Source organism: Hypanus sabinus, chromosome 14 (genome assembly GCF_030144855.1).
Source record: "Hypanus sabinus isolate sHypSab1 chromosome 14, sHypSab1.hap1, whole genome shotgun sequence".
NCBI classification, from domain to species: domain Eukaryota; kingdom Metazoa; phylum Chordata; class Chondrichthyes; order Myliobatiformes; family Dasyatidae; genus Hypanus; species Hypanus sabinus.
The window spans coordinates 3,420,909-3,444,104 of NC_082719.1; the positions used below are offsets into that span (position 1 = coordinate 3,420,909).

The following is a 23,196-nucleotide window of genomic DNA, read 5'->3' on the forward strand; positions in this document are numbered from 1 at the left end:
AGCCTTCAATAACTTAATTCAAGGCCCTGCATCTGTAAAATAGCATTTTCCCAACTCTTACCAATAAATTTGAGACAAAATAAACAAAGCAAAATCAACCCCTACTTTTCACTGTTACTTAAAGTAACTCTCACCAGGATTTGTATACAGACGTGGGGCTTGTTAGCTAACTCAGCTAACAGCCAGATGACTCAGCAGAGAGAAGGCCAGCTTTTATAAACAATACATGTCTAGAATTGATATGATTTGGGGTTCAACCAAACAGAAACGTCATGATGTTGCAATTAAAGGAACCTCAATTTGAGCAAATGCTGTGTAAATACTGCCCACACACAGTTAATCGGTAGCCCAGAAATGACAGATTGTATACTAGCATAAAATTATAAGTATATTTAACAAATTTTCAAATTTACAGTTACAGAAGAAAGATACAGAGCCATTCAGTTAAACCAGTACAATGTGCACATAACATTGGAACTCATACTAGAGTAGTCGGTGGGTATATCTCTTTACTCATGTGCTGGATTCATAGTCTGTGTGAAAGCACCCGCCGCATTTCGAACTCCCCTTGAAGACCATCTCCAACGAATTGGCTCTCAGAACAACTGGCCCTTCCTCCTTGAAGCCATTCATCTGCACAAACCACTTCTTGCAACAAAGACTCTCTTTCCAACAGCATTCTGCGGCATCTTCCCTTGTGTCCTGCTCAGCAGCTCCCACCAAAGGACCCCAAAACAGACTACTGTCCTTCAGAAAATTCTTCCCCACAGCTCTCTAGGATCTTCTCTCACATCCTACAATCCTGATCGGCTGACACAACATCCCAGAGATGGACAACATGGCTTCTTATTTTAGCTGAAGCCAAAACACACTTTCCACCATCACACACTTTTACAGAAGACTGCTAATATAAACAGCCATCACATAGCATAGCAGTAGAAATCTTAACCAGAGTATTTACATTAAGAAAATAGTTATGTTTGGAACAGTAACATTATAAAGGAGTTAAATTAGATGAATTAATAGTAGATAGTGGAACTGAATCCATGTCCTAATACTGTATATAACGTATGGATTCACTTTCAAGAACTCTTCATCTCATTTTCTCAGTATTTATTATTATTATTTTGTTTGTTTTTGTGCTTGCACAGTTTGTTTCCTTTTGGATGTTGAGGTTTGTCCATCTTGTGTGCAATTTTCATTGATTATATTGTGTATCTTCGTATTCACTGAGAATGCACACAAGAAAATTAATCTCAGGGTAGTACATGATGAACTTTGTAGTTTTGCCATGCAGTGAAAGGTAATTGTATCAAATGTCAGTTGCACAACAGATGGTGCCATGTGAAACTGAGTCAAGTATTGGGTCAAGTAACCAAAAAAATTTGAACACAAGTTTTGGCTGGCTTCCAAATACTGAACCAATGTATTTTTTTATATATAAAATATTAAACTGAGGCTCTGTGGTATTGCTTAAGGAGAATAATTCTTAGTGTCCTGGCCCTTATGTATTCCTCTAATACTACCATTAAAAAAAGCTAATTGTGGGAGCTTATTATACACAAGCTGACTGTCACATGCCCTACATAATAGCAATGATTACACTTCCAAAGTGCACCATTAGCTGCAAAATACTTGGTAGTGACTTTAATCCATAAAGAAGTGTTTATAGAAATAACAATATTTGTTAGAAGTATCTTATTCTGGTGAAGATATTTGTGCTTAGTATGTCAGTACAGTTCATCTGACAGAAGCAGGAATGGAGCCCATTTACATGCATCATAACTACCTGTCCAAATGGAGAAGCTAATAGCAGAATTGTGGAATGAGAAAAGTATGTAATTATTGTGCTGATCATATTGAAATAGCTTATATTAATAATAATACCAGATTATAAAACGTAAGAGAGCTGGGCCAGTTAGATCATTGAGTCTGCTCTGCCACTCAATCATGGCCATTTATTTTCCCTCTCAAACCCATTCTTCTACCTTTTCCCCTTAATTTTTCATGCTCTTACTAATCAGAACCTCTGCTTTAATTAAACCCAATGACTTGAATGCCACAGCCATCTGTGACAATAAATTCCACAGATGCACCTCACTCAGCTTAAAGATATTAGACTGCATTTATGTTCTAAAGGGACATACTGTATTTCTATTCTGAGGCTGTGCCCTCTGGTCCTAGATTCTCCCACTACTGGAATTATCCTCTACATATCCACTCTATCTGGGCCTTTCAGTATTAGGTAGGTTTCAAGGAATTCCACCCAACCCCCTCATTCTTCTCAACTCCAGTGAGGACAGACTCCAAGCCATCAAATGTTCCTCATATGCAACCCTTTCATTCCAGAATAATTGTTGTCAACTTCCTCTGGACTCTTTCCAATGGCAGCACTACCTTTCATAGAGATTGGGCACAAAATTGCTCACAATACTCCAAATGTGATCTGACCAATCCCTTTTAAAATATCAGCATTACATCCTTGCTTTTATATTCTAGCCCTCTAAATGTTCCCCATTTAGAAAAGTCTACTTCTTTATTCCTTCTAACAGGTGTATGATAATACACTTCCCTACAATGAAATTCTCATTCCCAAGTACTTCTACAGACTCCCTACTTCCTCAATACTGCCTGTCCCTCCATCTATCTTTGTATCATCTGCCGACTTGGCCACAAAGCTATTAATTTTAACATCTAGATCACTAACCTATAACCTGATAAGTAGCAGACCCAACATCATTCCCTGTGGAACACGACTAGTCACCAGCAGAAAAGGCCCCCTTTATTCCCACTTTTTGCCACCTGCCAGTCAGCCCATTTTCTGTCCATGCTAGCATTGTTCTTGTCATACCATGGGCATTATCTTGTTTAGCAGCCTCATGTGCAGCACCTTCTCAAAAGCCTTCTGAAAATTCAAATAAACAATATTCACTAGCTCCCCTTTGTCTATCTTGTCTGTTGTTACCTCAAAGAATTCCAACAGATTTGTCAGGCAAGAGTTCCCCTCAAGAAAACCATGCTGCCTTTGTTCCATTTTATCATATGCCTATAAGTACCTCGTAAGCTCATCTTTAATAATAATAATAATATCTACCTATCACTGAAGTCAGGCTAGATGGCCAATAATTTCATGTCTTTTACCTCTCTCCCTTCTAAGAGAGTGAAACATAGAAAATAGGTGCAGGAGTAGGCCATTCGTCCCTTCGAGCCTGCACCGCCATTCAGTACGATCATGACTGATCATCCAACTCAGAACCCTGTACCTGCTTTCTCTCCATACCCCCTGATCCTTTTAGCCACAAGGGCCATATCTAACTTCCTCTTAAATATAGCCAATGAACTGGCCTCAACTGTTTCCTGTGGCAGAGAATTCCATAGATTCACCACTCTCTGTGTGAAGAAGTTTTTCCTCATCTCGGTCCTAAAAGGCTTCCCCTTTATCCTTAAACTGTGACCCCTCGTTCTGGACTTCCCCAACATCGGGAACAATCTTCCTGCACCTAGCCTGTCCAATCCCTTTAGAACTTTATACGTTTCAATAAGATCCCTCCTCAATCTTCTAAATTCCAGTGAGTATAAGCCTAGTCGATCCAGTCTTTCTTCATATGAAAGTCCTGCCATCCCAGGAATCAATCTGGTGAACCTTCTCTGTACTCCCTCAATGGCAAGAATGTCTTTCCTCAGATTAGGGGATCAAAACTGCACACAATATTCTAGGTGTGGTCTCACCAAGGCCTTGTACAACTGCAGTAGAACATTTGTAATTTTCCAGTACTCCAGAACCATTCTAGAATCTAAGTGACTCTTGAACAATCACTACTGCTGCCTCCACAATCTCTTCAGCTACCTCTTTCACAATCCTGGGGAGTAGTCCATCTGGTCCTGGTGTCCTATCTACCTTCAGACTTTTCAGCTTCACAAACACCTTCTCTCCAGTTCTCTTCTGTCTTGACACTCTCGAATTTCTTACATGCTACTCCTATCCTCCACAGTGAAGAATCATGATACTGTAATTTATCCGCCACTTCCTTGTTCCCCATTACTACACTTCCAACATCATCTTCTAGTGGTCCTTCCTGAGCCATGGTCCCACAATTTGTTTGCTCATCTTTCCTACAGTCTCATTCTCACCCTCACAGGGAGCAACAATTTCAGACGTCCTCTAGCACTATCTCCTGGATCTTCCCAACTGCTTCACATGCATTCACAGCCTCATGTTTCTGGCTACAGACTACATCTAATCAGTGAAACTGCCTCTTGAAACATAGTGTCCAGGAAACTAACTCTTCCCTTTCCTGAGGCTTCACAGTGTTTGAACCTCAGATTCCAGGTCATCTACTTTAAGCCCAAGTTCCTCAACCAACCAACATTTGTTGCAGATGTGGTCACCAGGAACCACAATAGGGTCCACCATCATGCAACTGCAACACATCACCTGATCCTTTATTCCTACTTTATTTAATTAGTTGTAATTTGGTATCTTTTGAGTTAACAATTAAAAAAACCTTATCTTTTCTTACCTGCTACACACTTCACCTCCTTGCTGAAACCTCAGACCTCAAGATCGAACAGTGGCCAACTCACACACAATGGACGATCCAAAATGACCTTGGCTACCACCTCTTCTCACCGAAGCCTCTTGAGCCAATGCCTCAGTTCCCTCACAAACAAGAGAAAATCTGCAGGTGTTGGAAATCCAAGCAACACACTCGAGATGCAAGAAGAATTCAGCAGGCCAGGCAGCATCAATGGAAAAAAGTCTTGGCTCGAAATGTTGACTGTACTTATTTTACGCACCACCCCTCCTCCCCCCCCCCCCCCCCCCCCCCATAGTTGCTACCTGGTTTGCTGAGTTCTTCCAGCATTTTGTGGGTGTTGCCTCAGTTCCCTCTCACTATTCCAAAATCCACACACTCTAGAGACAATTTACAGGGCCCAATTAACCTACCAACTAGCATCTTTAGCAAGGATGTGAAAGGAAACAGGAGGACAGAAACTCAAGCAATTACAGGGACAAATGACAGACTCTACAAAGACAGCAGCAAAGGTTAGAATTGAACCTAGGCTGCGAGAGCTACGAGGTTACACCATAATTGTCTTACAATTTCAAAAAAATAAAAGCTGGAAAAGTGAGTACAGTAGAGAATAAGTTCAAGTTGGACAATGGAAAGAACAACATATGCACTTAACAAGGGGAAAAATTAGCCAAATTCAGACAAGTACTGATCAACGTGGTTTTATGCAATACAGGTTTTCCTCACTATCCGAAAGTAGAGCATTCCTATGAAACCATTTGTAAGCTGAAATGGCGTAAAGCAAAGAAGCAATTACCAATTTATATGGGAAAAATTTTTGAGCGTTCCCAGACCCAAAAAATAACCTACCAAATAATACCAAATAACACATAAAACCTAAAATAACACGAATATATAGTAAAAGCAGGAATAATATGATAAATACACAGCTTATATATAAAGTAGAAATGCTGTATGTACGGTGTAGTTTCACTTATCAGGAAGACAGTGAGCCAAAATTTGGAGAGACAAAATCAGCACGTACACGCCTGCGCATGTACACGCATGCACACACAACTGCCCGCACAAGGTTTTACGGTCATGGTAGTCTTTCTCGGGATAAACACATGTATAAAGCGGGCGTCTTTTTTTCATAAAAGCAAAACTCCTCTGTGGTTAGTGAAAACAGGTACTAATGTAGGTCTTTTGTAACAGCAAGCCATTGTTAAGCCAACGTTCAAAAAACAGGGGCCACCTGTACAAGGCTGAAGGCTACAGCTGAGTGGAATTGTCTGAGTGCATCATTAGCTCTTTCTCATCTTCTGTCAGAGATGAAAACAGGTGTTTGAAGGTGAATTGCTTAACTTTCCTTTCATTGCACAGAATGTCTTTGCCCTGCTTATCATAAAAAATGGAGATGATCACAAACTCAATACAAATATTGAATTATTTGCTTAATTCCCCATCTTCCAAGTCCGCAATTTTTCTTACGTTACGAGATAATGGCTTGGGGAAAGAGACTGGTAAAAGGTAGAAAGTAAAATATCAATTCATCACAAACCAAAATGGTTACCTTGAAGATAACCCTGATAATGCCTTTTTGAATACTTCTGGAGTGGTGTCGTTCGAGGGTGGGACATCAGGAATATCCGAATCACTTTTTACGTCTGGATCACTGACTTCCAGGCCTGTTCCATCATCCCCATCAGTCTCCTGAATTATAAAAACAAATTAAGTTACCCGAGAAGGTATTGAAAGAACAGATATTTAAAAGTCTGCATGCAGGTCCATTCAGAAGACTACTTGAGTGTTAGTTCTGTGAAGTGCTTGACATTTATTGCATAAATCACAGTGATCAAAACACTTGGTTGAGATTAAAAATGTACACAGTTACAATAATGCCTTGAGAACAAAATACAATGCTAAATTCATGTAGGCTAGTGCAAATATCATACAAAATAGTTGTTAAAGGTAGGTCATTCTGGACCCTCAAGGTGACAAGGCATTCAATAAGATCCAATTGTAACTTCAACTCTGCATTCTTACCTACACAAAGTAACCTTTTCCGCCTTACTTATCGATCAATCCATCCATCTATTAGTCTTAAAAATATTCACACTACTTCCATTGGCATTCTCTGTCTCAAAGGACAAATACACATGGCCCACCAAACAAATATTTCACCTCATATTGTAAATGAGCTATCTTTTAATTTTAGTTCAGTGGTTTCAAGTTCTAGATTGTTGCAGAAAATAAAGCAACAGCTCTCCCCCGACCCTATCAAGCCCTCTCAGAATTTTAAATAGCATGAAATAAAGGAAGTTTACCTGAAACAAAAAGCACCAAAGCCCTTAGCATGACTAAACATGACATTGTACGAAGGTATAAGCTAACAAGGCCAGAGCAGACAAAATTCTTTATTTAAGACCAGGGACTTAAATTAGCAAAGTTATTGTAAAGGAAGCACATTCACAAGGAAGAAAACTCAGTTGAGAGCTAATAATGTTTATCAAAGTAAGATTTGACTTGAAATTCAGAGAAGACAAGTGGAAGAAAAGTTTGAGAGTCCAGATGGAGATGTATGTACATGAATGAACAAGGTTCAAGTTCAATGTATATTTATTATCAAAGAACGTATTAATTATACAAACTTGAGATTTGTTTGCTAACAGGTAGCCTCAAAGCAAGAAACCTAAAAAGGACCCAATTCAGAATCAATTCATCATATTAGCAAGCACAGAGCACAGCAGTTGGGTCAGTCTTCATAGCCCTTTATCTCTTTCATCAATCGACTTCCCAGCTCTTTACTTCACACCTCCCCCGGTTTCACCTTTCATCTACTACCTTGTACTTCTTCCTCCCCTTCCCCCTCCCCCCCCCCCATTCTTGCTTTGACTTCTAATCTTTTTTCCAGTCCTGATGAAGGGTCTTGGGCCAAAATGTCAACCATTTACTCTTTTCCATTGATGCTTGCCTGGCTTGCTGACTTCCTTCAGGAAAGAGAAAGGGGGGGGTGGGGGATGGGGGAGAAAAAACCCCACAAATCATGCAAACTACTGACGCAACAACATTCTGAACCAAATTGAATCCTCAGATCTGAACCCCGGAACAGGCCCAAATCCTCAGTAATAGTTCATCTTATTAACGAGCATGGAGCACAGCAGCCGGGGTAGTCTTCATAGCCACATCAGCATTGAAAGAGGAGTGACCATCGTGAAGAGTGAGCGAAATCAGCTCTCGCCTCCAATCCCAACAGCCCGTCTTTCCATTCTATCTGAGCTAGTGCTTATATTGTCCAAACAACAGATAGTACCTCACTATTTCGACGCAGGAACCACTGCAGTGAAAGGCTCTGGTGCTATGGAGAGAGAATGAACATTGTAGACAGTGAGTGCTCCAGGTACAGATTTTGCCAGCCAGCACAAAGCTGCTCTCAAGCTCTTCAAATCGGCTCGGTACCCAGAGCAATCCAACCTCACACCCAGGCCAGTTTGTACAGACAGCAAAATTCCTCTGCCCTGACTTCTCCTCTCCAAACGGATCCCTCAATCTGCATTGACTCTGCAACACACCAGCATGGCTCATACCACAAATGCACTTCTTCATTGTTTGATGTGATAATTTAACACAATTTACTTCAGCAAAGGTGTTATTAGTAATGTCTTAAATCAAATTTCTTCTTTTTCTGTTTTTTTTTCCATATTGTTACACCTAGTTCTCTTGTTTGTACACATTATATTTGTATCATGTATGATTTTGGGAGATGTAATTCTTTTGTACCTATTGTTTATGTATCCATTTATGTTAACTTTTAATTATGTAATCCCAACAATTACGTATTATTTTTTGTTATTTTAATATGTTGATATTAATAAAAAGATTGAAAAGAGAAAGAAATTTCTTGCCTTTTGAACTACCGGTGAGCTGTTATACACGTTCGGTAGCGTCATCTTAACCGGAGGTTCTAAAGAAACAAGCTTTCTAAAGGAAAGCAAAATTGAAAACTTTAATAACTGTGTAAGGATTTAGCATGTGAGACAAAATTTTGGGAATTAGGTTTGAGCAAGCTCAAGAAGTAACATTCTTGGCTGCACTAACCAGTTTAAATAGTTAATAACTTAAAGGAAAATGGTATTTTATTACTAAAACAGTTGCAGTTCGATAGATTCAAAGATTCTAAGTCTATTTATTTGCAAAGTATACATACAGAATTCAACTCTGCAATACGTTCTCCTGCAGGCAGCCACAAAACATAGAAGCACCACGGAAACCATTCAAGAAAAGATCAAACACCCAACGTGCAAAAAAAAAACACAATTCGCACAAATGACTAAAAACAACACAAACTACCAAATATTAAACCAAGCATCCAATAGTATTCAGTTCAGTTCAGAGTCATGCTGCTAGTCCACTGCAGGCTGCAGAGCCATTCTTCACCAAAGCACTCCAGTACACATCAGTTACCAATCAAACCGCTCAAAGATCAAAGAACAAAAAAGTTACCAGAAGCCAGAGATGGAATCTGAAAACAGTTAAAGAACATATAACTGATCAAAAACAAACTGATGCTGGGGAATTAGCCAAAATTTTAAATCTATTCATCTGATCAAGTTATAATTTTCAGAAATGTTTCAGTGGACAACATATATAATTCTAGCATCCAAATATTAATACCAAGCAAGTTCTTTCCCTATCCATTATAAATGATTAAAAACTTATTTATCTTACATTAAAGAAAATCAAAATTGTATAAGCAGTCCCATAATGTGCTAAAGTGTTGAATGCGCCCAATATAGTTGATAATCCAAAACAATCTACGACTTTCTGCAGCTTGATCTGATCCTGTGCAGTGGCCCCTCCATAGCAGACAGTAATAAAACCAGTTAGAAAGCTCTTCACAGTACACCTGTATAAATTTGTAAGTCTTTGGTAACTTAGCAAGCCTCCTCAAATGAAATATAGCTGCTGACGTGCTTTTTTGTAATTGTATCAAAATGTTGGATCCAGCATAGGTCTTCAGGTGATGTTGATACCCAGGAACTTGAAACCACTCACCCCTTCCACTGCTGATCCCTTGATAAGCACTGCACTGGTGTGTGTTCCCTTGATTTCCCCTTCCTGAAGTCCACAATCAATTCCTTCATCTTATTGACATTGGGTGCAAGGCTGCTTTTGGGACATCACTCAACCAGCTTATCTCTCTCACTCCTGTACACCTCCTAGTCACCATCTGAAATTCTGCCAACAGTAGTTGTAGAATCAGTAAATTTATAGAACCGTTTGAACTTCTGCCAAGCCCTACAGTCATGGGTGTAGACAGAGTAAAGCAGTGAACCAAGCACTCATCCTTGAGGTGCACCAGTGTTGACTGTTAGCGAGGAGGAGATATTACTTCCGATTCATACTGACTGTAATCACCTGTTGAGGAATTTAAGAATCTAGTTGCTGAGGAAGGTACAGAGGTCCAGGCTTTAGAGTTTGTTGATTAGAACTGAGGGTATGATTCTGTTGAACACGGAGCTGTAATCAAAAAACAGCAGCCTGACGTAGGTGTCGCTATTGTCCAGGCGGTCTAAGGCCAAGTGGAGAGGCAATGAAATTGCATGTGCTGGAGGCTGATTGTAGCAACAGGTAAATTGCAGCAGGTCCAGGTCCAGGTTCTTGCTTAGTCAGAAACTGAATCTGGTTATGACAACCTCTCAAAGCACTTCATCACAGTAGATACGAGTGCAACTGGGTGGCAGTCATTAAGCCAGCTCACCCTGCTCTTCTTAGGCACTGGTGTGATTATCACCTTTTTGAAGGGGGTGGGAATCTCCAACTGTAGGAGTCAGAGACTGAAGATGTCCTTGAACATTCCCACCAGTGGGTTGGCACACATTTTGAATGCCCTACAAGGTACACCATTGGGGCCCAACACCTTACGAGGGTTGAAAGAAGTTCTGACATCGGCCTCTGAGACAGAGATTTCAAGGGCACCAGATGCTGCAGGGTTTCACACAGATGCAGTTTTATTTTCCCTTTCAAAGGGTGTATAAAAGGCACTGAGCTAATCTCAGAGTGAATCTCCATAGCCACTCATGAGGTTAGGGTTCACCTTATAGAAAGCAATTGCTTACAAACCTGGCCAGAGTTGGCATGTATCCAGTACCAGCTCTATTCTTAAATCAAAATTGTTTTTTTTCCCCACCCTTAAAACAGCCTTCTAAAGGTCATACCTTGACTTGTTACATAGTTCTGGATCAACATTCTTGAACGCCACAGATTAGCCCTCAGCAGACTATGAAACTTGATTCATCCACAGCCTTTGCTTTGGTTATGTTCTCAAAGGCACATAAAGGTCTTGAAGAATTTGGTGACAACTGTGGTGTAGAAGACAGATCTTAGTTATAAACCTGTCCAGATAGTTGGTGTTGATGCACAGCTGCTGCACAAATCCTCTTCTGTATGGAAGAATTGAAATCCATGAGTTTCGAGGCACTGTGTCAATAACGATAAGCACGTTTCCTGGGAGGAATCTGCATTTTGTACCTGACCATTTCAGACCTTCCTGCAACTGTGGCAAATACAACTTGACCCACTGCTCCCAAAGTAAGCTTGGCAAGTATTGGACCTGCTTTCCATCTACGATGAGCACAAATGTCTTCCTTTTGGAACTGTCCTGGTGGTAAAGAAGGTGAGGTCTACAGAAGCAACAGGTGGTTGGGTGCTAATACTTCCAAATAATTGGGATTGGTGGATGCTTTTGGAATTAGACAACCATTGATAACCTCTATTTCACAAAGGACTCTGTGAAAACCCTCTTTGTGAAGATTCTATACCTTCATGGTGGAATTGAGGATCTTTTGCACAGACCTGATCAATCTCTTCCATGTTCCTCCATGATGTGAACCAGCTGCGGGATTAAAAACCCACTTGATTCCTTTTTGGAGAACATCATTGATCTGTGAGTGATTCCACTTCTCAATGGCTTCTCACAGCTCACGCTCAACTCCAACAAAGTTTGTTGATTTTTCAGAGTGCAGTTCACTAACTTGTCCTTCTCTTATTGTAAAGCATTAAAGTACATTAGCATAGGGATCTGTGTCTAAAGAAGATACCCTTCATTGTGAACAGCTTGTATTGCTTGACAGGTGAATATGACCCCATACCACGTCACTGTACTCCTTCTGCTCTTCACCTCAAAAGGTCCAAACTAGTCTACTCCTACATGTGAAAAATGGAGGTTCATCTGGAAATCTCTTACTTTGGCAAAACCCAGCGATCTCCATTTCAGCCTTTCTGAGCTCCTCCACTGTGAGACAACCTCGACTCCCGCAGTCTCTCTCCCCAAAGAAAACCCTTGTTGACTTTCATCCAAGTCAGACTGAGCAACAAAGTTGTTCATTTGCTTCCTCTTTTGACTAAGAAACAAGAGCAGGTTCTTAAATCTAAGAATCCAGGCCAATGTCTTTCTTAAATGGGTCCAATCAAGAATTATACATATTACCACATCCACCTTCTCTTCAATCTGCATGACACTCATTGTAATACTCCTCTCGACTTTTCAGTCATGTACCAGAAGTTCTCCGATCTGGATTCATAACCCATTTACTTTCAGGCTGAAGAAGATACTGAGGCCCTGACACCCATGTCCCATTCTTCAGGAATGCTTTCACCTTCAACCCTCTAGAAGCCGCATCTGCCGGTTGCTTGATGAGTTTATATACCTCCAGTGAGATGCTTGAGAGACCTTAAGAATTTCTGAAACTATGTTTACAATGAAAGTTCAGAACCTAGAAGTTTCATTTTTGATATACTCCAGCGTGGAAGTGCTATCAGTCCAAAACACTGAAGTCATGAATCTGCTAGTGTAACTCCTTCCTTCACAATATGCCTGTAGGGCTTGCCTTTGTAGCAGTGACGAGCTCCATACAAGGGATAGAAACTGTCTGCAGTAGAGCTATCCTAGATTTTCCCATGATAAATGCACTGTGCACCAGAGTGTGCACTGTGCAACAATAGGTAGATCACTACTCCATAGCCAACTTCACTTGCATCTGTAAAATGATGAAACAGTGCAGTGGTAACCACTCCAAAATCTGGGGCTTCAAACATTTAGCAAAATCTGCTTGTCCACTCTTGAGCAACTGATGTTGGTATAGTGTCCTCCCAGCCAAGCTCCTTCTTACATAGATCTTGTAAGATCTTCTTAGCAAATATCACCACTGGACTCAAGATTCGTGAAGAACCATATAAGGAACTAACTATGGAGAAGATCCTCCTTCTAGTGAGTGGTCTGTGAGCATGATCTTAAACTTGACAGTAATGCACTATGACCACCCAATACTCTCTCCACTGAAGAGAGTATTGATCCAAATCGAAATCCTTCATGTCTTTCACTCTTTGCCCTTTGGGTATCACAACCTGCACACTATGTCTGTTGCTTATCCACTTTGTGAGTCAAAAGCCATCTTTAGCACAAATTGATACAAGGTCATGATAGAGAGACACACTGCTTTCTTCCTCGGAGGACACTGGCACAAGGCAGTCATCAACCTAGAAGCAATGCAAAATTTTAATCCAGTGTCTCGTGACTGAACTGCTCTTCAATGTCATCTGCACATTTCCTAAAACCAAAATTGGCACAGCTCGGTGATGAAGCTGCTCCATACAGATGTACCACCATTCTGAAATCCACCATATCTTGGCTGAGATCACCATTAGGCCACCAGAGAAATCTCAATAGATCTGCATCTTCCACTGGTTCTTTTTTGAATCTGGTTGTGAGTCCAAACAGTGCACTAGTACAATCTGGTCCCTGTAAAAGCTGAACATTAAGTGATATTCACTGTAAAGTAGCTGCACAGCCAATTGATCACAACACAAAGTTATCCTTTTCTGCGGTGCTAAATACCATGATGTGGAATATACCAGACTTCCCCATCACTGCATTCCAGATCCTCTGCTGGCACTCTTTCAGCATAACCTTTGGATATGACATCCTTCATGAAAGCTGTGCAGTCAGTGTGAAATGACAAATCCTTCTTAAACCCCTTCTTTAGCTTTAAAGCAAGCCATTAAGCAATCTTCCTGTCATTAGGCTGTTAAATTCCTTCTTTCTCAAAAGGTAAACTAATCTGGTAATGGCCTTCGACCAGTTTTGCGGAGTTTGTAACCAGCTCCGTGAACTAGTGGTTTTCTCTTGACAAGCCAAGTTGGTCATTTTGACTACATTCAGGAACGTTGGCCTCTAATTGCTGCTGCCAAAGCTCATCCAAGTTCTAAACTGAGATCCTATTAACTGTCTGCTCTCGCTCTGCACAGTCTTTTCCATCTCTATGATCTCCTATCAGTGGTTGATACACAGTCCAATCCAAGCAACACACAAAATGCTGGAGGAACTCAGCAGGCCAGGCAGGTTCTATGAAAAAGAGTAAATAGTCAAAGTTTCAGGCTGAGACCCTTCATCAGAACTGGAGAAAAAAAGATGAGAAGTCAGAGTAAGAAAGTGGGGGGAGGGGAGAATGAAATACAAGGTAGTAAGTGATAAGTGAAATTGGGAGGGTGGAGGAGTGAAGTAAAAAGCTGGGGTCAATGGATGAAAGGGATAAAGGGCCTGAGAAGGTGGAATCCGATGGGAGAGTACAGAAGGTCATGAAACAATGGGAGGTAATGGGCAGGAAGGGAGAGGAGATGGGTTGAGAGAGGAAATGGGAATGGGGTATGGTGAGAGGGTAAGGGGAAGCCATTACCAGAAGATCGAGAAACCAATGTTCATGCCATTAGGTTGGAGACTACCAAGACGGAATGCAAGATGTTGCTCCTCCAACCCAAATGTAGCAGAAGAGGCCGTGAATGGACATGTACAAAAGGGAACAGGAAGTGGAATTAAAATGGGTGGCCACTGGGAGATCCCGCTTTTTTTGGTGGATGGAACATGGGTGCTCAGTGAAGGAGTCTCCCAATATACGTCAGGTCTCAGCGATATACAGGATGCCACACCACAGGCACGGAATACAAGAAATGGCCACAACAGAGTCGTAAGCGAAGTGTTGCTTTACCTGGAAGGACTGTTGGTGCCCTGAATGGTAGTGAGGGTGGAGGTGCCGGGGCAGATGTACCATTTGTTCTGCTTGCAAGGATAAGTGCCAGGAGGGTGATCAGTGGGGAGGGACAAAAGAACAAAGAGTACACATAGGGAGCAATCCTTGCTGAATGCAGAAACTGGGGAGGGGGGAGGGAAAGTTATGCCTGGTGGTGGGATCCCATTGGAGATGGGAGAAGTAATGGAGAATTATGTGTTGGGCGTGGAGGCTGGGATGGTAGGTGAGGACAAGAGGAACCCTATTACTGGGGTGGCGGGAGGATGGGGTGAGGGCAGGCATTCAAAATGGAAGTGATGTGGTTGAGGGCAGCATTGATCTATGGATATCCAGCCCTTATACATCTCCATTCCCCACCAGGAAGGCCTCAAAGTCCATGTCTTTCTGGACATGGACATCAGACCCAACCAGTTCCCCTCCTCCACCACAATCCTCCATCTGGCAGAACTTATCCTCACTATCAATAGTTTCTTCCTCGGCTCCTCCCACTTGCTTCAAACAAAAGTTGTAGCCATGGGCACTCGCATAAGTCGCAGCCATGCCTGCCTTTTTGTTGGCTATGAGGAAAAGTCTATGTTCCAAGCCTACACTGGTATTACTCCACAACTCTTCCTACTCTACATCAACGACTGCATTGGTGCTGCTTCCTGCACCCATGTGGAGTGTGTCAACTTCATCAATTTTGCCTCCAACTTCAACCCTGCCCTCAAACTTACCTAGTTCATTTCTCCTGCATATTTCTCAATCTCCCTGTCTCTCTCTCTTTGGAGAGAGAGAAAATCACTGACACTCATAGCTACCTGGACTATATCTCTTCATACCCTGTTACTTGTAAAAATGACATCCCCTTCTCCCAGTTCCTCCATCTCTGCAACATCTGCTCTCAGGATGAGGCTTTTCATTCTAGAACAAAGGAGGCATCATCCTTCAAAGAAAGCGGCTTTCCTTTCTCCACCATCAATGCTGCCCTCAACCGCATCTCTTCCATTTCATGCACATTTGCCCTCATCCTATCCTCCCGCCATTCCACCAGCAATAGGATTCCTCTTTTCCTTACCTACCATCCATATTCCCTTTTCCATAGATGCTGCCCAGCCTGCTGAGTTCCTCAGCATTTTGTGTGTGTTGCTTGGAATTCCAGCATCTGCAGATTTTCTCTTTTTGTGACAGTCCAACCCAGCTTTGTTCTAATTGCATAGGGTCCATCATTAACACTGCAAATCACTTACAATGGCTCCAGTGCTTTAGGCACATTTGTTGTTTTAGCTTTGTTTCTGGCAAATGAACATGTTTCAGGTAAGACCATCCCTGGAAATCCCTCTGGACAGGCATACTTCCCTGCCCATTGATGTGAGGTAAATCACAATAGTTTTCACCATCTAAGCCAGCCACTTCCAATCTTGAAACAATGTAGCAACACGATCTTCTCTTGGCCCATGGTATGTAAGAGAATGCATGTCCTTACTGTGAGTTTGAGCTTGTTCATGAAGCCCACTGCTGCACTTCCTTGATCTAGGAAAGCATAAGTAACCACTTCTTAGACTTTACTTGTTCTGGAATTATGGGAAGTTTACAGTCATGATCGCCAGCCCCTGCAAGGCCATTGGATACCTGGGCACCACTCACTGCTGTGTCAGATTCTTCCATGGCCTGTTTCAGTTCTGCACCCTTTTCGTTGAAGCAAATATGAAGTATGCTGGGATGCTTGCCATTGCATATCTTGCATAAAAGATACTTCCTACAATCGTTGATGTGTTCTGTACTCCTGTACGCAAACAGCCAAAGCAGATACCATTTTCTTTCAGGAAGGCGATCTTCTCACTATGAGCCACTTTCTCCAGCTGAGGACCCTCGCAGAACAAAAAACCCTTTTGGCTGATGAGACCATTTCTCTCATTAGTTCCAGGTTGTTTTAGCTTTACTTCTCACAGAGGTGGCACAGCTGCTTCCTTTAGCCTTGGAGTGACATTGTGACTTAACTTTGTTTACAGCTTTGATTATTGCCAGTGATGTAACATCCTGTATATTCCCAAATACTGGATGTGTAGCAATCTTTATCTGCCCTTCAATAAAATCAACAACACCCAGTGAAAGTAATTTTATGGTTGGCTGTTCTTGCAGTTCACACCACCATTCTCAATTTATTCTAAGTATATAGGGCAATTTCTTTATGACAATCAAAATGTTACAGGATTGTCCAGCTCACGTATGCACTGTACATCTTCCATGGCATTGCAATAGCCTCTAAGAAAAAGACTATAGCTTTACGTCTTCAGATTTGATAGGTACCCCAGAAAGAGTTTTATCATGTAGGCGGTTACAATTTCTCTTTTCACATATCCTTTCTTACGGTCGACATGCTGGCAACTTCTGACAAGTTCTCTAGGGCAATCCCTGGTGTCCTGTTCAAGAAAATAGTCAAGGCACTACTGCTGTCAGTCTTGCTTTTAACACCATTTTCATGAATGCATAATTCTGCAATGGATCTCCATCAAAGATTTGAATCTCTCTTTTTGGTAAAGATGAAATGCACTGCTTAACCAATAAGGTTGCTATTTCATTTTACCTCTTCACACCAGTAATACTATTTTGACCTCTTATCATCTAGAACAAGAGTGTTTCCATGCTGTAAGTTGATATCTCTATGAGCACTTTGAGTTGCTAGATATGACATAGCTTCAGCATGCCTCATTAATGCAGGCTGAGAGTAAACATCCTAAACCACCTCTTGGGGGTCTTGTTCATGTTTCACAGGGATTAGAGGAACGAATAAATCAGCACTGGCACTGGGTGTTTTTGTTTTCCTCTGTGCCTCTTCAATATAGGAACTCACACCCACAGGACCATCCTGCTGGAGCACTTCTAGCACTTGCCTCATCTGAAGTATTAGTACATAAACTTTGGCTACCTGTGCGGCAATTTCTTCCCGCAACTTAAGCTGCTCCTTCCTTTTCCATTGCTGTTCCTCTTGCTCATCAGGCCTTCAATAATTGTTGTCGTGTGATTAATATAGCCTCTATTTTTAATGTGAGCACAGGAGGTATTAGATACAGAAGATGCTCTGCCTGCAGAACTTCTGAGTGCTGACACACTGTTGCTTAGGTCTATGTCATCTTGTGGGTCCTCTGCTATAAGCATAGCCAAAAAATGCCTAGAAATATGAGAAACATTGTCTGATACAAGGTGAGACAATAATCTACTCATTGCAGAAACATGACTTCAATATAACAGGTGTAGCATCCATGCCCCCAATTTACCCCCATTTGCCTAGGGTGAACCACCGTTGCCCCGCCAATAATACAATACTTCGGTGTAAATACGGTGTAATGCCCCCCAGTACACGTTCGCAACACAAATATCAGACAATACACCAAAGGCAAGTAAATAATCACAACTTTATAGTTATTTCTTAGTGATGGGTTAGTAGAATCAGATAACCTAAAGGTGCCAAATCAGTAAGTTTATCAGTTTGTGCACATAATATTTTAATACATTGGAGCTCATGACTCCGGTTCCATCCACAATGACCTTCCGAACCTTCGCCCACTGTCCCAACTGCCGATGTCCAGTATCCACTGCCCTGGAACCGCTGTCCACTCCTCACACGTCAGTCCTCCTCGCTCGCCTCCCGAAAATGACCGTGAACTCCCGCTCAGCTCACATGTACAAGATAGCATAAAAATTCTCCATCGGTTAGTTCCCCCCTTTTCTGCCGTTATAACCCAAACATTCCAGCTACAGAAACCCATTACAGCATTAAGTAAAATTATAGAGAAGCCATTTCATTATAACAATACAGAGAAGCCACTTTGTTAGCCTGAACAGTTAACACCACAGTTAATGGTACTGAGAGCCCTACATTCTCTCCCCACCAAATTTAGTCATGCCCTCATGACACTCACATAATTTGCCAACCCTTCCTGCAAAACACAAAGCCCAACCCAAGTGCAGAAAGCAATGACATAACTCCCCAAAACAGTGGAGATCACACCCTGTCCCCTGGGTGCTACAGAGGCCAACCTATCTGGGGAGTGCCTACTTCTCTGAGACCTGCGCACTCCCTCTTCTAACTCCTCCATGTCGGACACTACAGGAGTCTCATGGAAACTATGAGGCGAACCCTCCCGCGAGCAGTCACCCAAACCCCTCTACACCTCGGAACCCTCTATCTCTTGCTCGGGCCCCTCATCCTCCTCTCCAGCCCTGTGGTATCCCCGACAGCCCATTACTAGCCTCCTTTACCCCATCTAACCCAGTGGGGGAAGGGCCAGGAGCCTTCCCCTCCATCACGGGGTCCTCAGTGAATGGCCACATGCACCAATCGTCCGAGTCATCATCCCTCATAGGGGCTGGATCCGGGCCCACCTCTCCCAGTGTGGGCTCTTCTTCCACCCTGCGTGGACGCAAAGTCCTGGTACTAGCTGCAGCCGGCACCTCTGGCTCCCACTCTACCTGTACATCTCATCCCAGAGGCAACAGATGATTCCAATGGAGAATCTTGACGGGCCCCTTCCCATCCTCAGGCCGCACTCAGAAAACTGCTAAGTTGGACGACTGACTCTCCATCACATAGGACATGCCTGACCAGCGATCTGCCAGCTTGTGCTTCCCAGGTAATCCCAAATTCTTTAAGAAGACTCGGTTTCCCGGCAGACATTGGGAGAACTTCACTTTCTGGTCATACCTCTTCTTATTTCCCCAATTCTGTTTAGCGGCCACCTCCCCAGTCAACACATAAGCCCTCTGCAGCTCTTCATATCAGACATATACTTCAAGTAAGGCTTCAGCAATATTTCACTTGCAGCAGTCGCGAATCAGAGGTTAATGGGCAACCTTGCCTCGCGCCCGATAATCAGATAACAGGGCGAGTACCCAGTAGCATCATTGCGAGTACAGTTGCAACAGTGAACCAGATGTCCAATATGTTGACTCCATCCCACTCTTTTTGCTGACCTCCAGAGTCCCGAGCATGTCTAGCAGGGTCCGAATAAACCTCTCTGGCTGGGGGTCACCCTGTGGAAGATAAGAGTGTGGTCCTCGATTTCTTAATTCCCAGTATATCCAGTAACTCATAGATGAGCTTACTCTCAAAGTCCCGTCCCTGGTTACTATGTATCTGCTGGGGAAGGCCATAATACACAATACTTCTCCCATAGCACTTTGCCACTGTAATCGCCCTCTGATCTTTGGTGGGGAATGCTTACCTGGTGTAATGGTCTGTGATGACTAAGACATTCGCTGTGTTGCTGGTATCGGGTTCTATGGCCAGGAAATCCATACACACCAGGTCCAAAGACCCTGCACTCTGCAAATGCGACAACGGAGCAGCCTGCACAGGCAGCGTCTTCACACATTTGCAACGTATGCAGGACTTGCAATACTCTTCGACCTCCGACCTCATTCAGGGCCAATAAAACTGGTCCTTAAGCAACACATAAGTCTTGTCCACCCCCAAGTGTCCAGAGTCATCATGCAGTGACTTCACCACAACCCTCCGATACTTCTCAGGCAGGACCAGCTACCAATACCGAGGTTGGTCTGGGGGTGACGTTACCCGATATAACATTTGGTTCATTAATCTCATCCGAGGCCATTCTCTCAGTAACAGAGACACGGAGCTGTGTTGTGTCTTCTCCATCCGGGCCACATCCCCCCCTCCTCACTGCGTCCCAAATAGTGACAATGCCAGGGTCATCTCGCTGAGCAGCTGTCACTTCCTCAAGACTCAACTCTGGCAGCTTCACAGCAGTCATGTCACAGTAAACTAGGGGTAGGGCGTCATTGGCCTCTCCTTTTCCTCGGCCTGCATGGTGATAGCAAACTGACACGTGGCCTTCACCACAGATGCAGGAATGCTCTCCCACTCCTTGTCCCCCTCCAGGTCCTCATGCCTCCGTCAGGACAAAGTGTCCGCATCGACATTCCATTTCCCTGGCTGGTACTTCAGGCTAAAATCATATGCAGACAGGTTGGCCAACCAACGATGACCAGTGGAGTCCAGTTTTGCCGAGGTCAGGGTGTAGGTAAGCAGGTTGTTGTCCATCTGTACCTCAAACTTGGTCCCGTAGAGATAGTCACTCAGTTTATCCACCACCGCCCATTTCAACGCCAGAATCTCCAACTTGTGGATGGGATAGTTCCTCTCTGAGGGTGACAAACTCCAGCTGACAAACGCTACTGGCCTCAGCCCAATACCCTGATCCTGATACAAGACGGTCCCTAACCACTCCCAGATGGCATCGGTGTGTAGCACATAGGGCAATCAGGGGTCTGCAAAAGCCAACACCAGCGCCTGAGTAAGCATCTCCTTCAGTGACTGAAAAGCTGCTTCACAATGGTCATCCCATCTCTGTCCGGAGGGTTCTGAAGGATTCAAATATTCTCCAGTCTCCCGTCCTCCTCTCCCTTTCCCTTTCTGCTCCAGAGGGAGATAGTCACGCAGAAGCTGGTTCAAGGGTTGGCTCACCTTGGTGTAACCTTTCACAAATCTCCAGCAGTTTCCACAGAATCCCAAGAACGAGCGCAGAGCGCTCACAGTCTGGGTCCTCAGCCAGGTGGTCACTGCTACAATCTTAGTCGAGTCTGTAGCTACTCCATTCCACGAGATTTTATGTCCAGCATAACTAACAGACGTCTGGCAAAACTGGTACTTGTCCAGGGAAAGTTTTAACCCTTCAGCCAGTTGAGCACCTTCATTAGCCTAGCTTCATGGTCTTCTAAGGAGAATCAAATACTATCCGGTCATCCAAATATACCAGCACTTCAAGCAAGTTCATATCCCCCACAGTCGTCTCCATGACCCTTTGGAAGGTGGCAGGGGCTCCTGATATGCCCAGAGGTATCCTTTCGAATTGGTAAAATCCCAGAGGACATATAAAGGCTGTCTTCTCCTTATCCACTTCACTCATCAGGATCTGGTAATATCTACTCATCAAATCCAACACATTGAGCCACTTCACCCCATTCAAACAGGTCAGCAAGTCTTCAACCCTGAGGACCATATATTGGTCAGGGACGTTGTGTCTATTCAGGATCCTATAGTCCACACACATATGAATCTTTCCATTTTTCTTCCTGGCCACAACTATCGGGGGCGCACAAGGGCTGCGGGACTCCATAATGATCCCAGCTTCCTTCAACTTACTCAAATGCTGCCGCACATCCTCCATGTCTGCAGGGGCCAGTCGCCGCGACCTTTCTCGAAACGTGGTGTCATTAGTCACCCGGATGGTGTGCTCCTGGAACAGCCCATGTCAAACTCGTATAGGGAAAAAACATCTTTCAGCATCAACATCTTGTCCACCATCCTCCGCTTCCAACTCTCCAGCACTGGCAAGGCCCTAAAGTTAAACGGTCAGCTTATCCCTGTTTTCCAATGGTTTGAACACATCTACTTTGTCTTTCCCATTCAAACTTGGGACGTAATGTGATTAGCATGTGATGTTGCTTAGCAACAGCCTCACGGAGACAAATCAAGTCCTCAGGACGAATTGCACTTGTAAGACACTTTCTTTATTTCCCAGAAGATCCTTAGTTGATGATATTAAACCTTTAATTTTGCTCACATTTTGAAGACTTTCAATTCTACCCATTAAAGCAAGTTTAATTTCTCTTTCGCCAGCCCCTATGTGAGGATCGCTGGTGCCAGTTTCATGCTTTGATTCACTCATATTACTTTTTCTAGTTTCACCATTCGTAATTAACTCTTTGTTCACCCACAGATCCGGCAATATTTGATTCAATAAAAGTAAGCAACAAAATGTCTATGCAGCCTCAATGCTTAAACCACACCGAACAAACAGCCTTCAATTCAAATGTCAGCAATTGGAATATTTCAGCAGTTCGATAAACAAAGCAATGAACCCTCAGGTAAACACCATATGATCGAGCAATGGTCCCCAATGGACAAGCAGCGCTGACCATTCAAAACTGTGTTCAAACCAACAAAGTACTGGATTAACTCTTGAGGGCCAGGCAGGATCTATGGAAAAGAGTAAACTGTCGACATTTCGGGCCAAGACCCTTCTTCAGATAAATAAAACTAACAAAACTAAATTAGTGATTGAATAGTGTTCAAATTAATATTCTTGTTACTGTAACTAATTAGCATATTCAAGCATTCCACTGTCGTCCAACTAGTGTCCCAAAATTTGCGTAAACAGTCGAACTAAATTAGCAATTGAACAGCATTCAACTAATGTACTTAAGCAAAGTTCACAACCTAGTTAGCATTCCTAGAACGTCTCAATTAGCGTAACTAAGTGGTCAAACTAAATTAGTGTAACCAGCAGTCAACAAGAAAATATCACCCCACGGCTTACCCCCTCTCAACTAGATTAATCCAAACTAACTAAGCATGAATTTACTCATTTGCTTCTATCATGCTCCAAACCGCATGACAGATTATCACAATAAACAGAAAATAGATACATGGCTCCTACAACGTACATGTAGACTTGGCACCTTTCATTGCGATCACATAGAATCCCTTTTTTCATCAAAGCTTGGAATTCTGCCATAAAACACACAAATTAATCCAACTAGGTTTGTAACCAACTGCTCCAATGATAAATTGACCTCAGCTGAGTAATTCTCAG

General features: G+C 42.8%; 2 protein-coding genes across 6 annotated transcripts in view; one reads left to right on the forward strand and one right to left on the reverse strand.

Annotated features, from left to right (window-relative positions):
- Positions 1-23,196, forward strand: part of LOC132404527 (retrovirus-related Pol polyprotein from transposon 17.6) — a 218,274-nt gene that overhangs the window by 142,086 nt on the left and 52,992 nt on the right. The window lies entirely within an intron of this gene.
- Positions 1-23,196, reverse strand: part of cds1 (CDP-diacylglycerol synthase (phosphatidate cytidylyltransferase) 1) — a 127,026-nt gene that overhangs the window by 62,209 nt on the left and 41,621 nt on the right. Inside the window, exons 1-4 of one of the 5 annotated variants that reach the window (XM_059988694.1) lie at positions 18,137-19,941; positions 17,508-17,750; positions 8,420-8,495; positions 6,088-6,227 (exon numbers count right to left, since the gene is read on the reverse strand). In XM_059988694.1, coding sequence (XP_059844677.1) covers positions 6,088-6,227; positions 8,420-8,495; positions 17,508-17,750; positions 18,137-18,348 — 671 coding nt within the window. In that variant the 5' untranslated portion in view covers positions 18,349-19,941. Of the gene's footprint in view, positions 1-6,087; positions 6,228-8,419; positions 8,496-17,507; positions 17,751-18,136; positions 22,387-23,196 lie in introns of those variants that run through there. The other 4 variants (XM_059988696.1, XM_059988695.1, XM_059988698.1 and 1 more) reach the window with 4 other exon arrangements.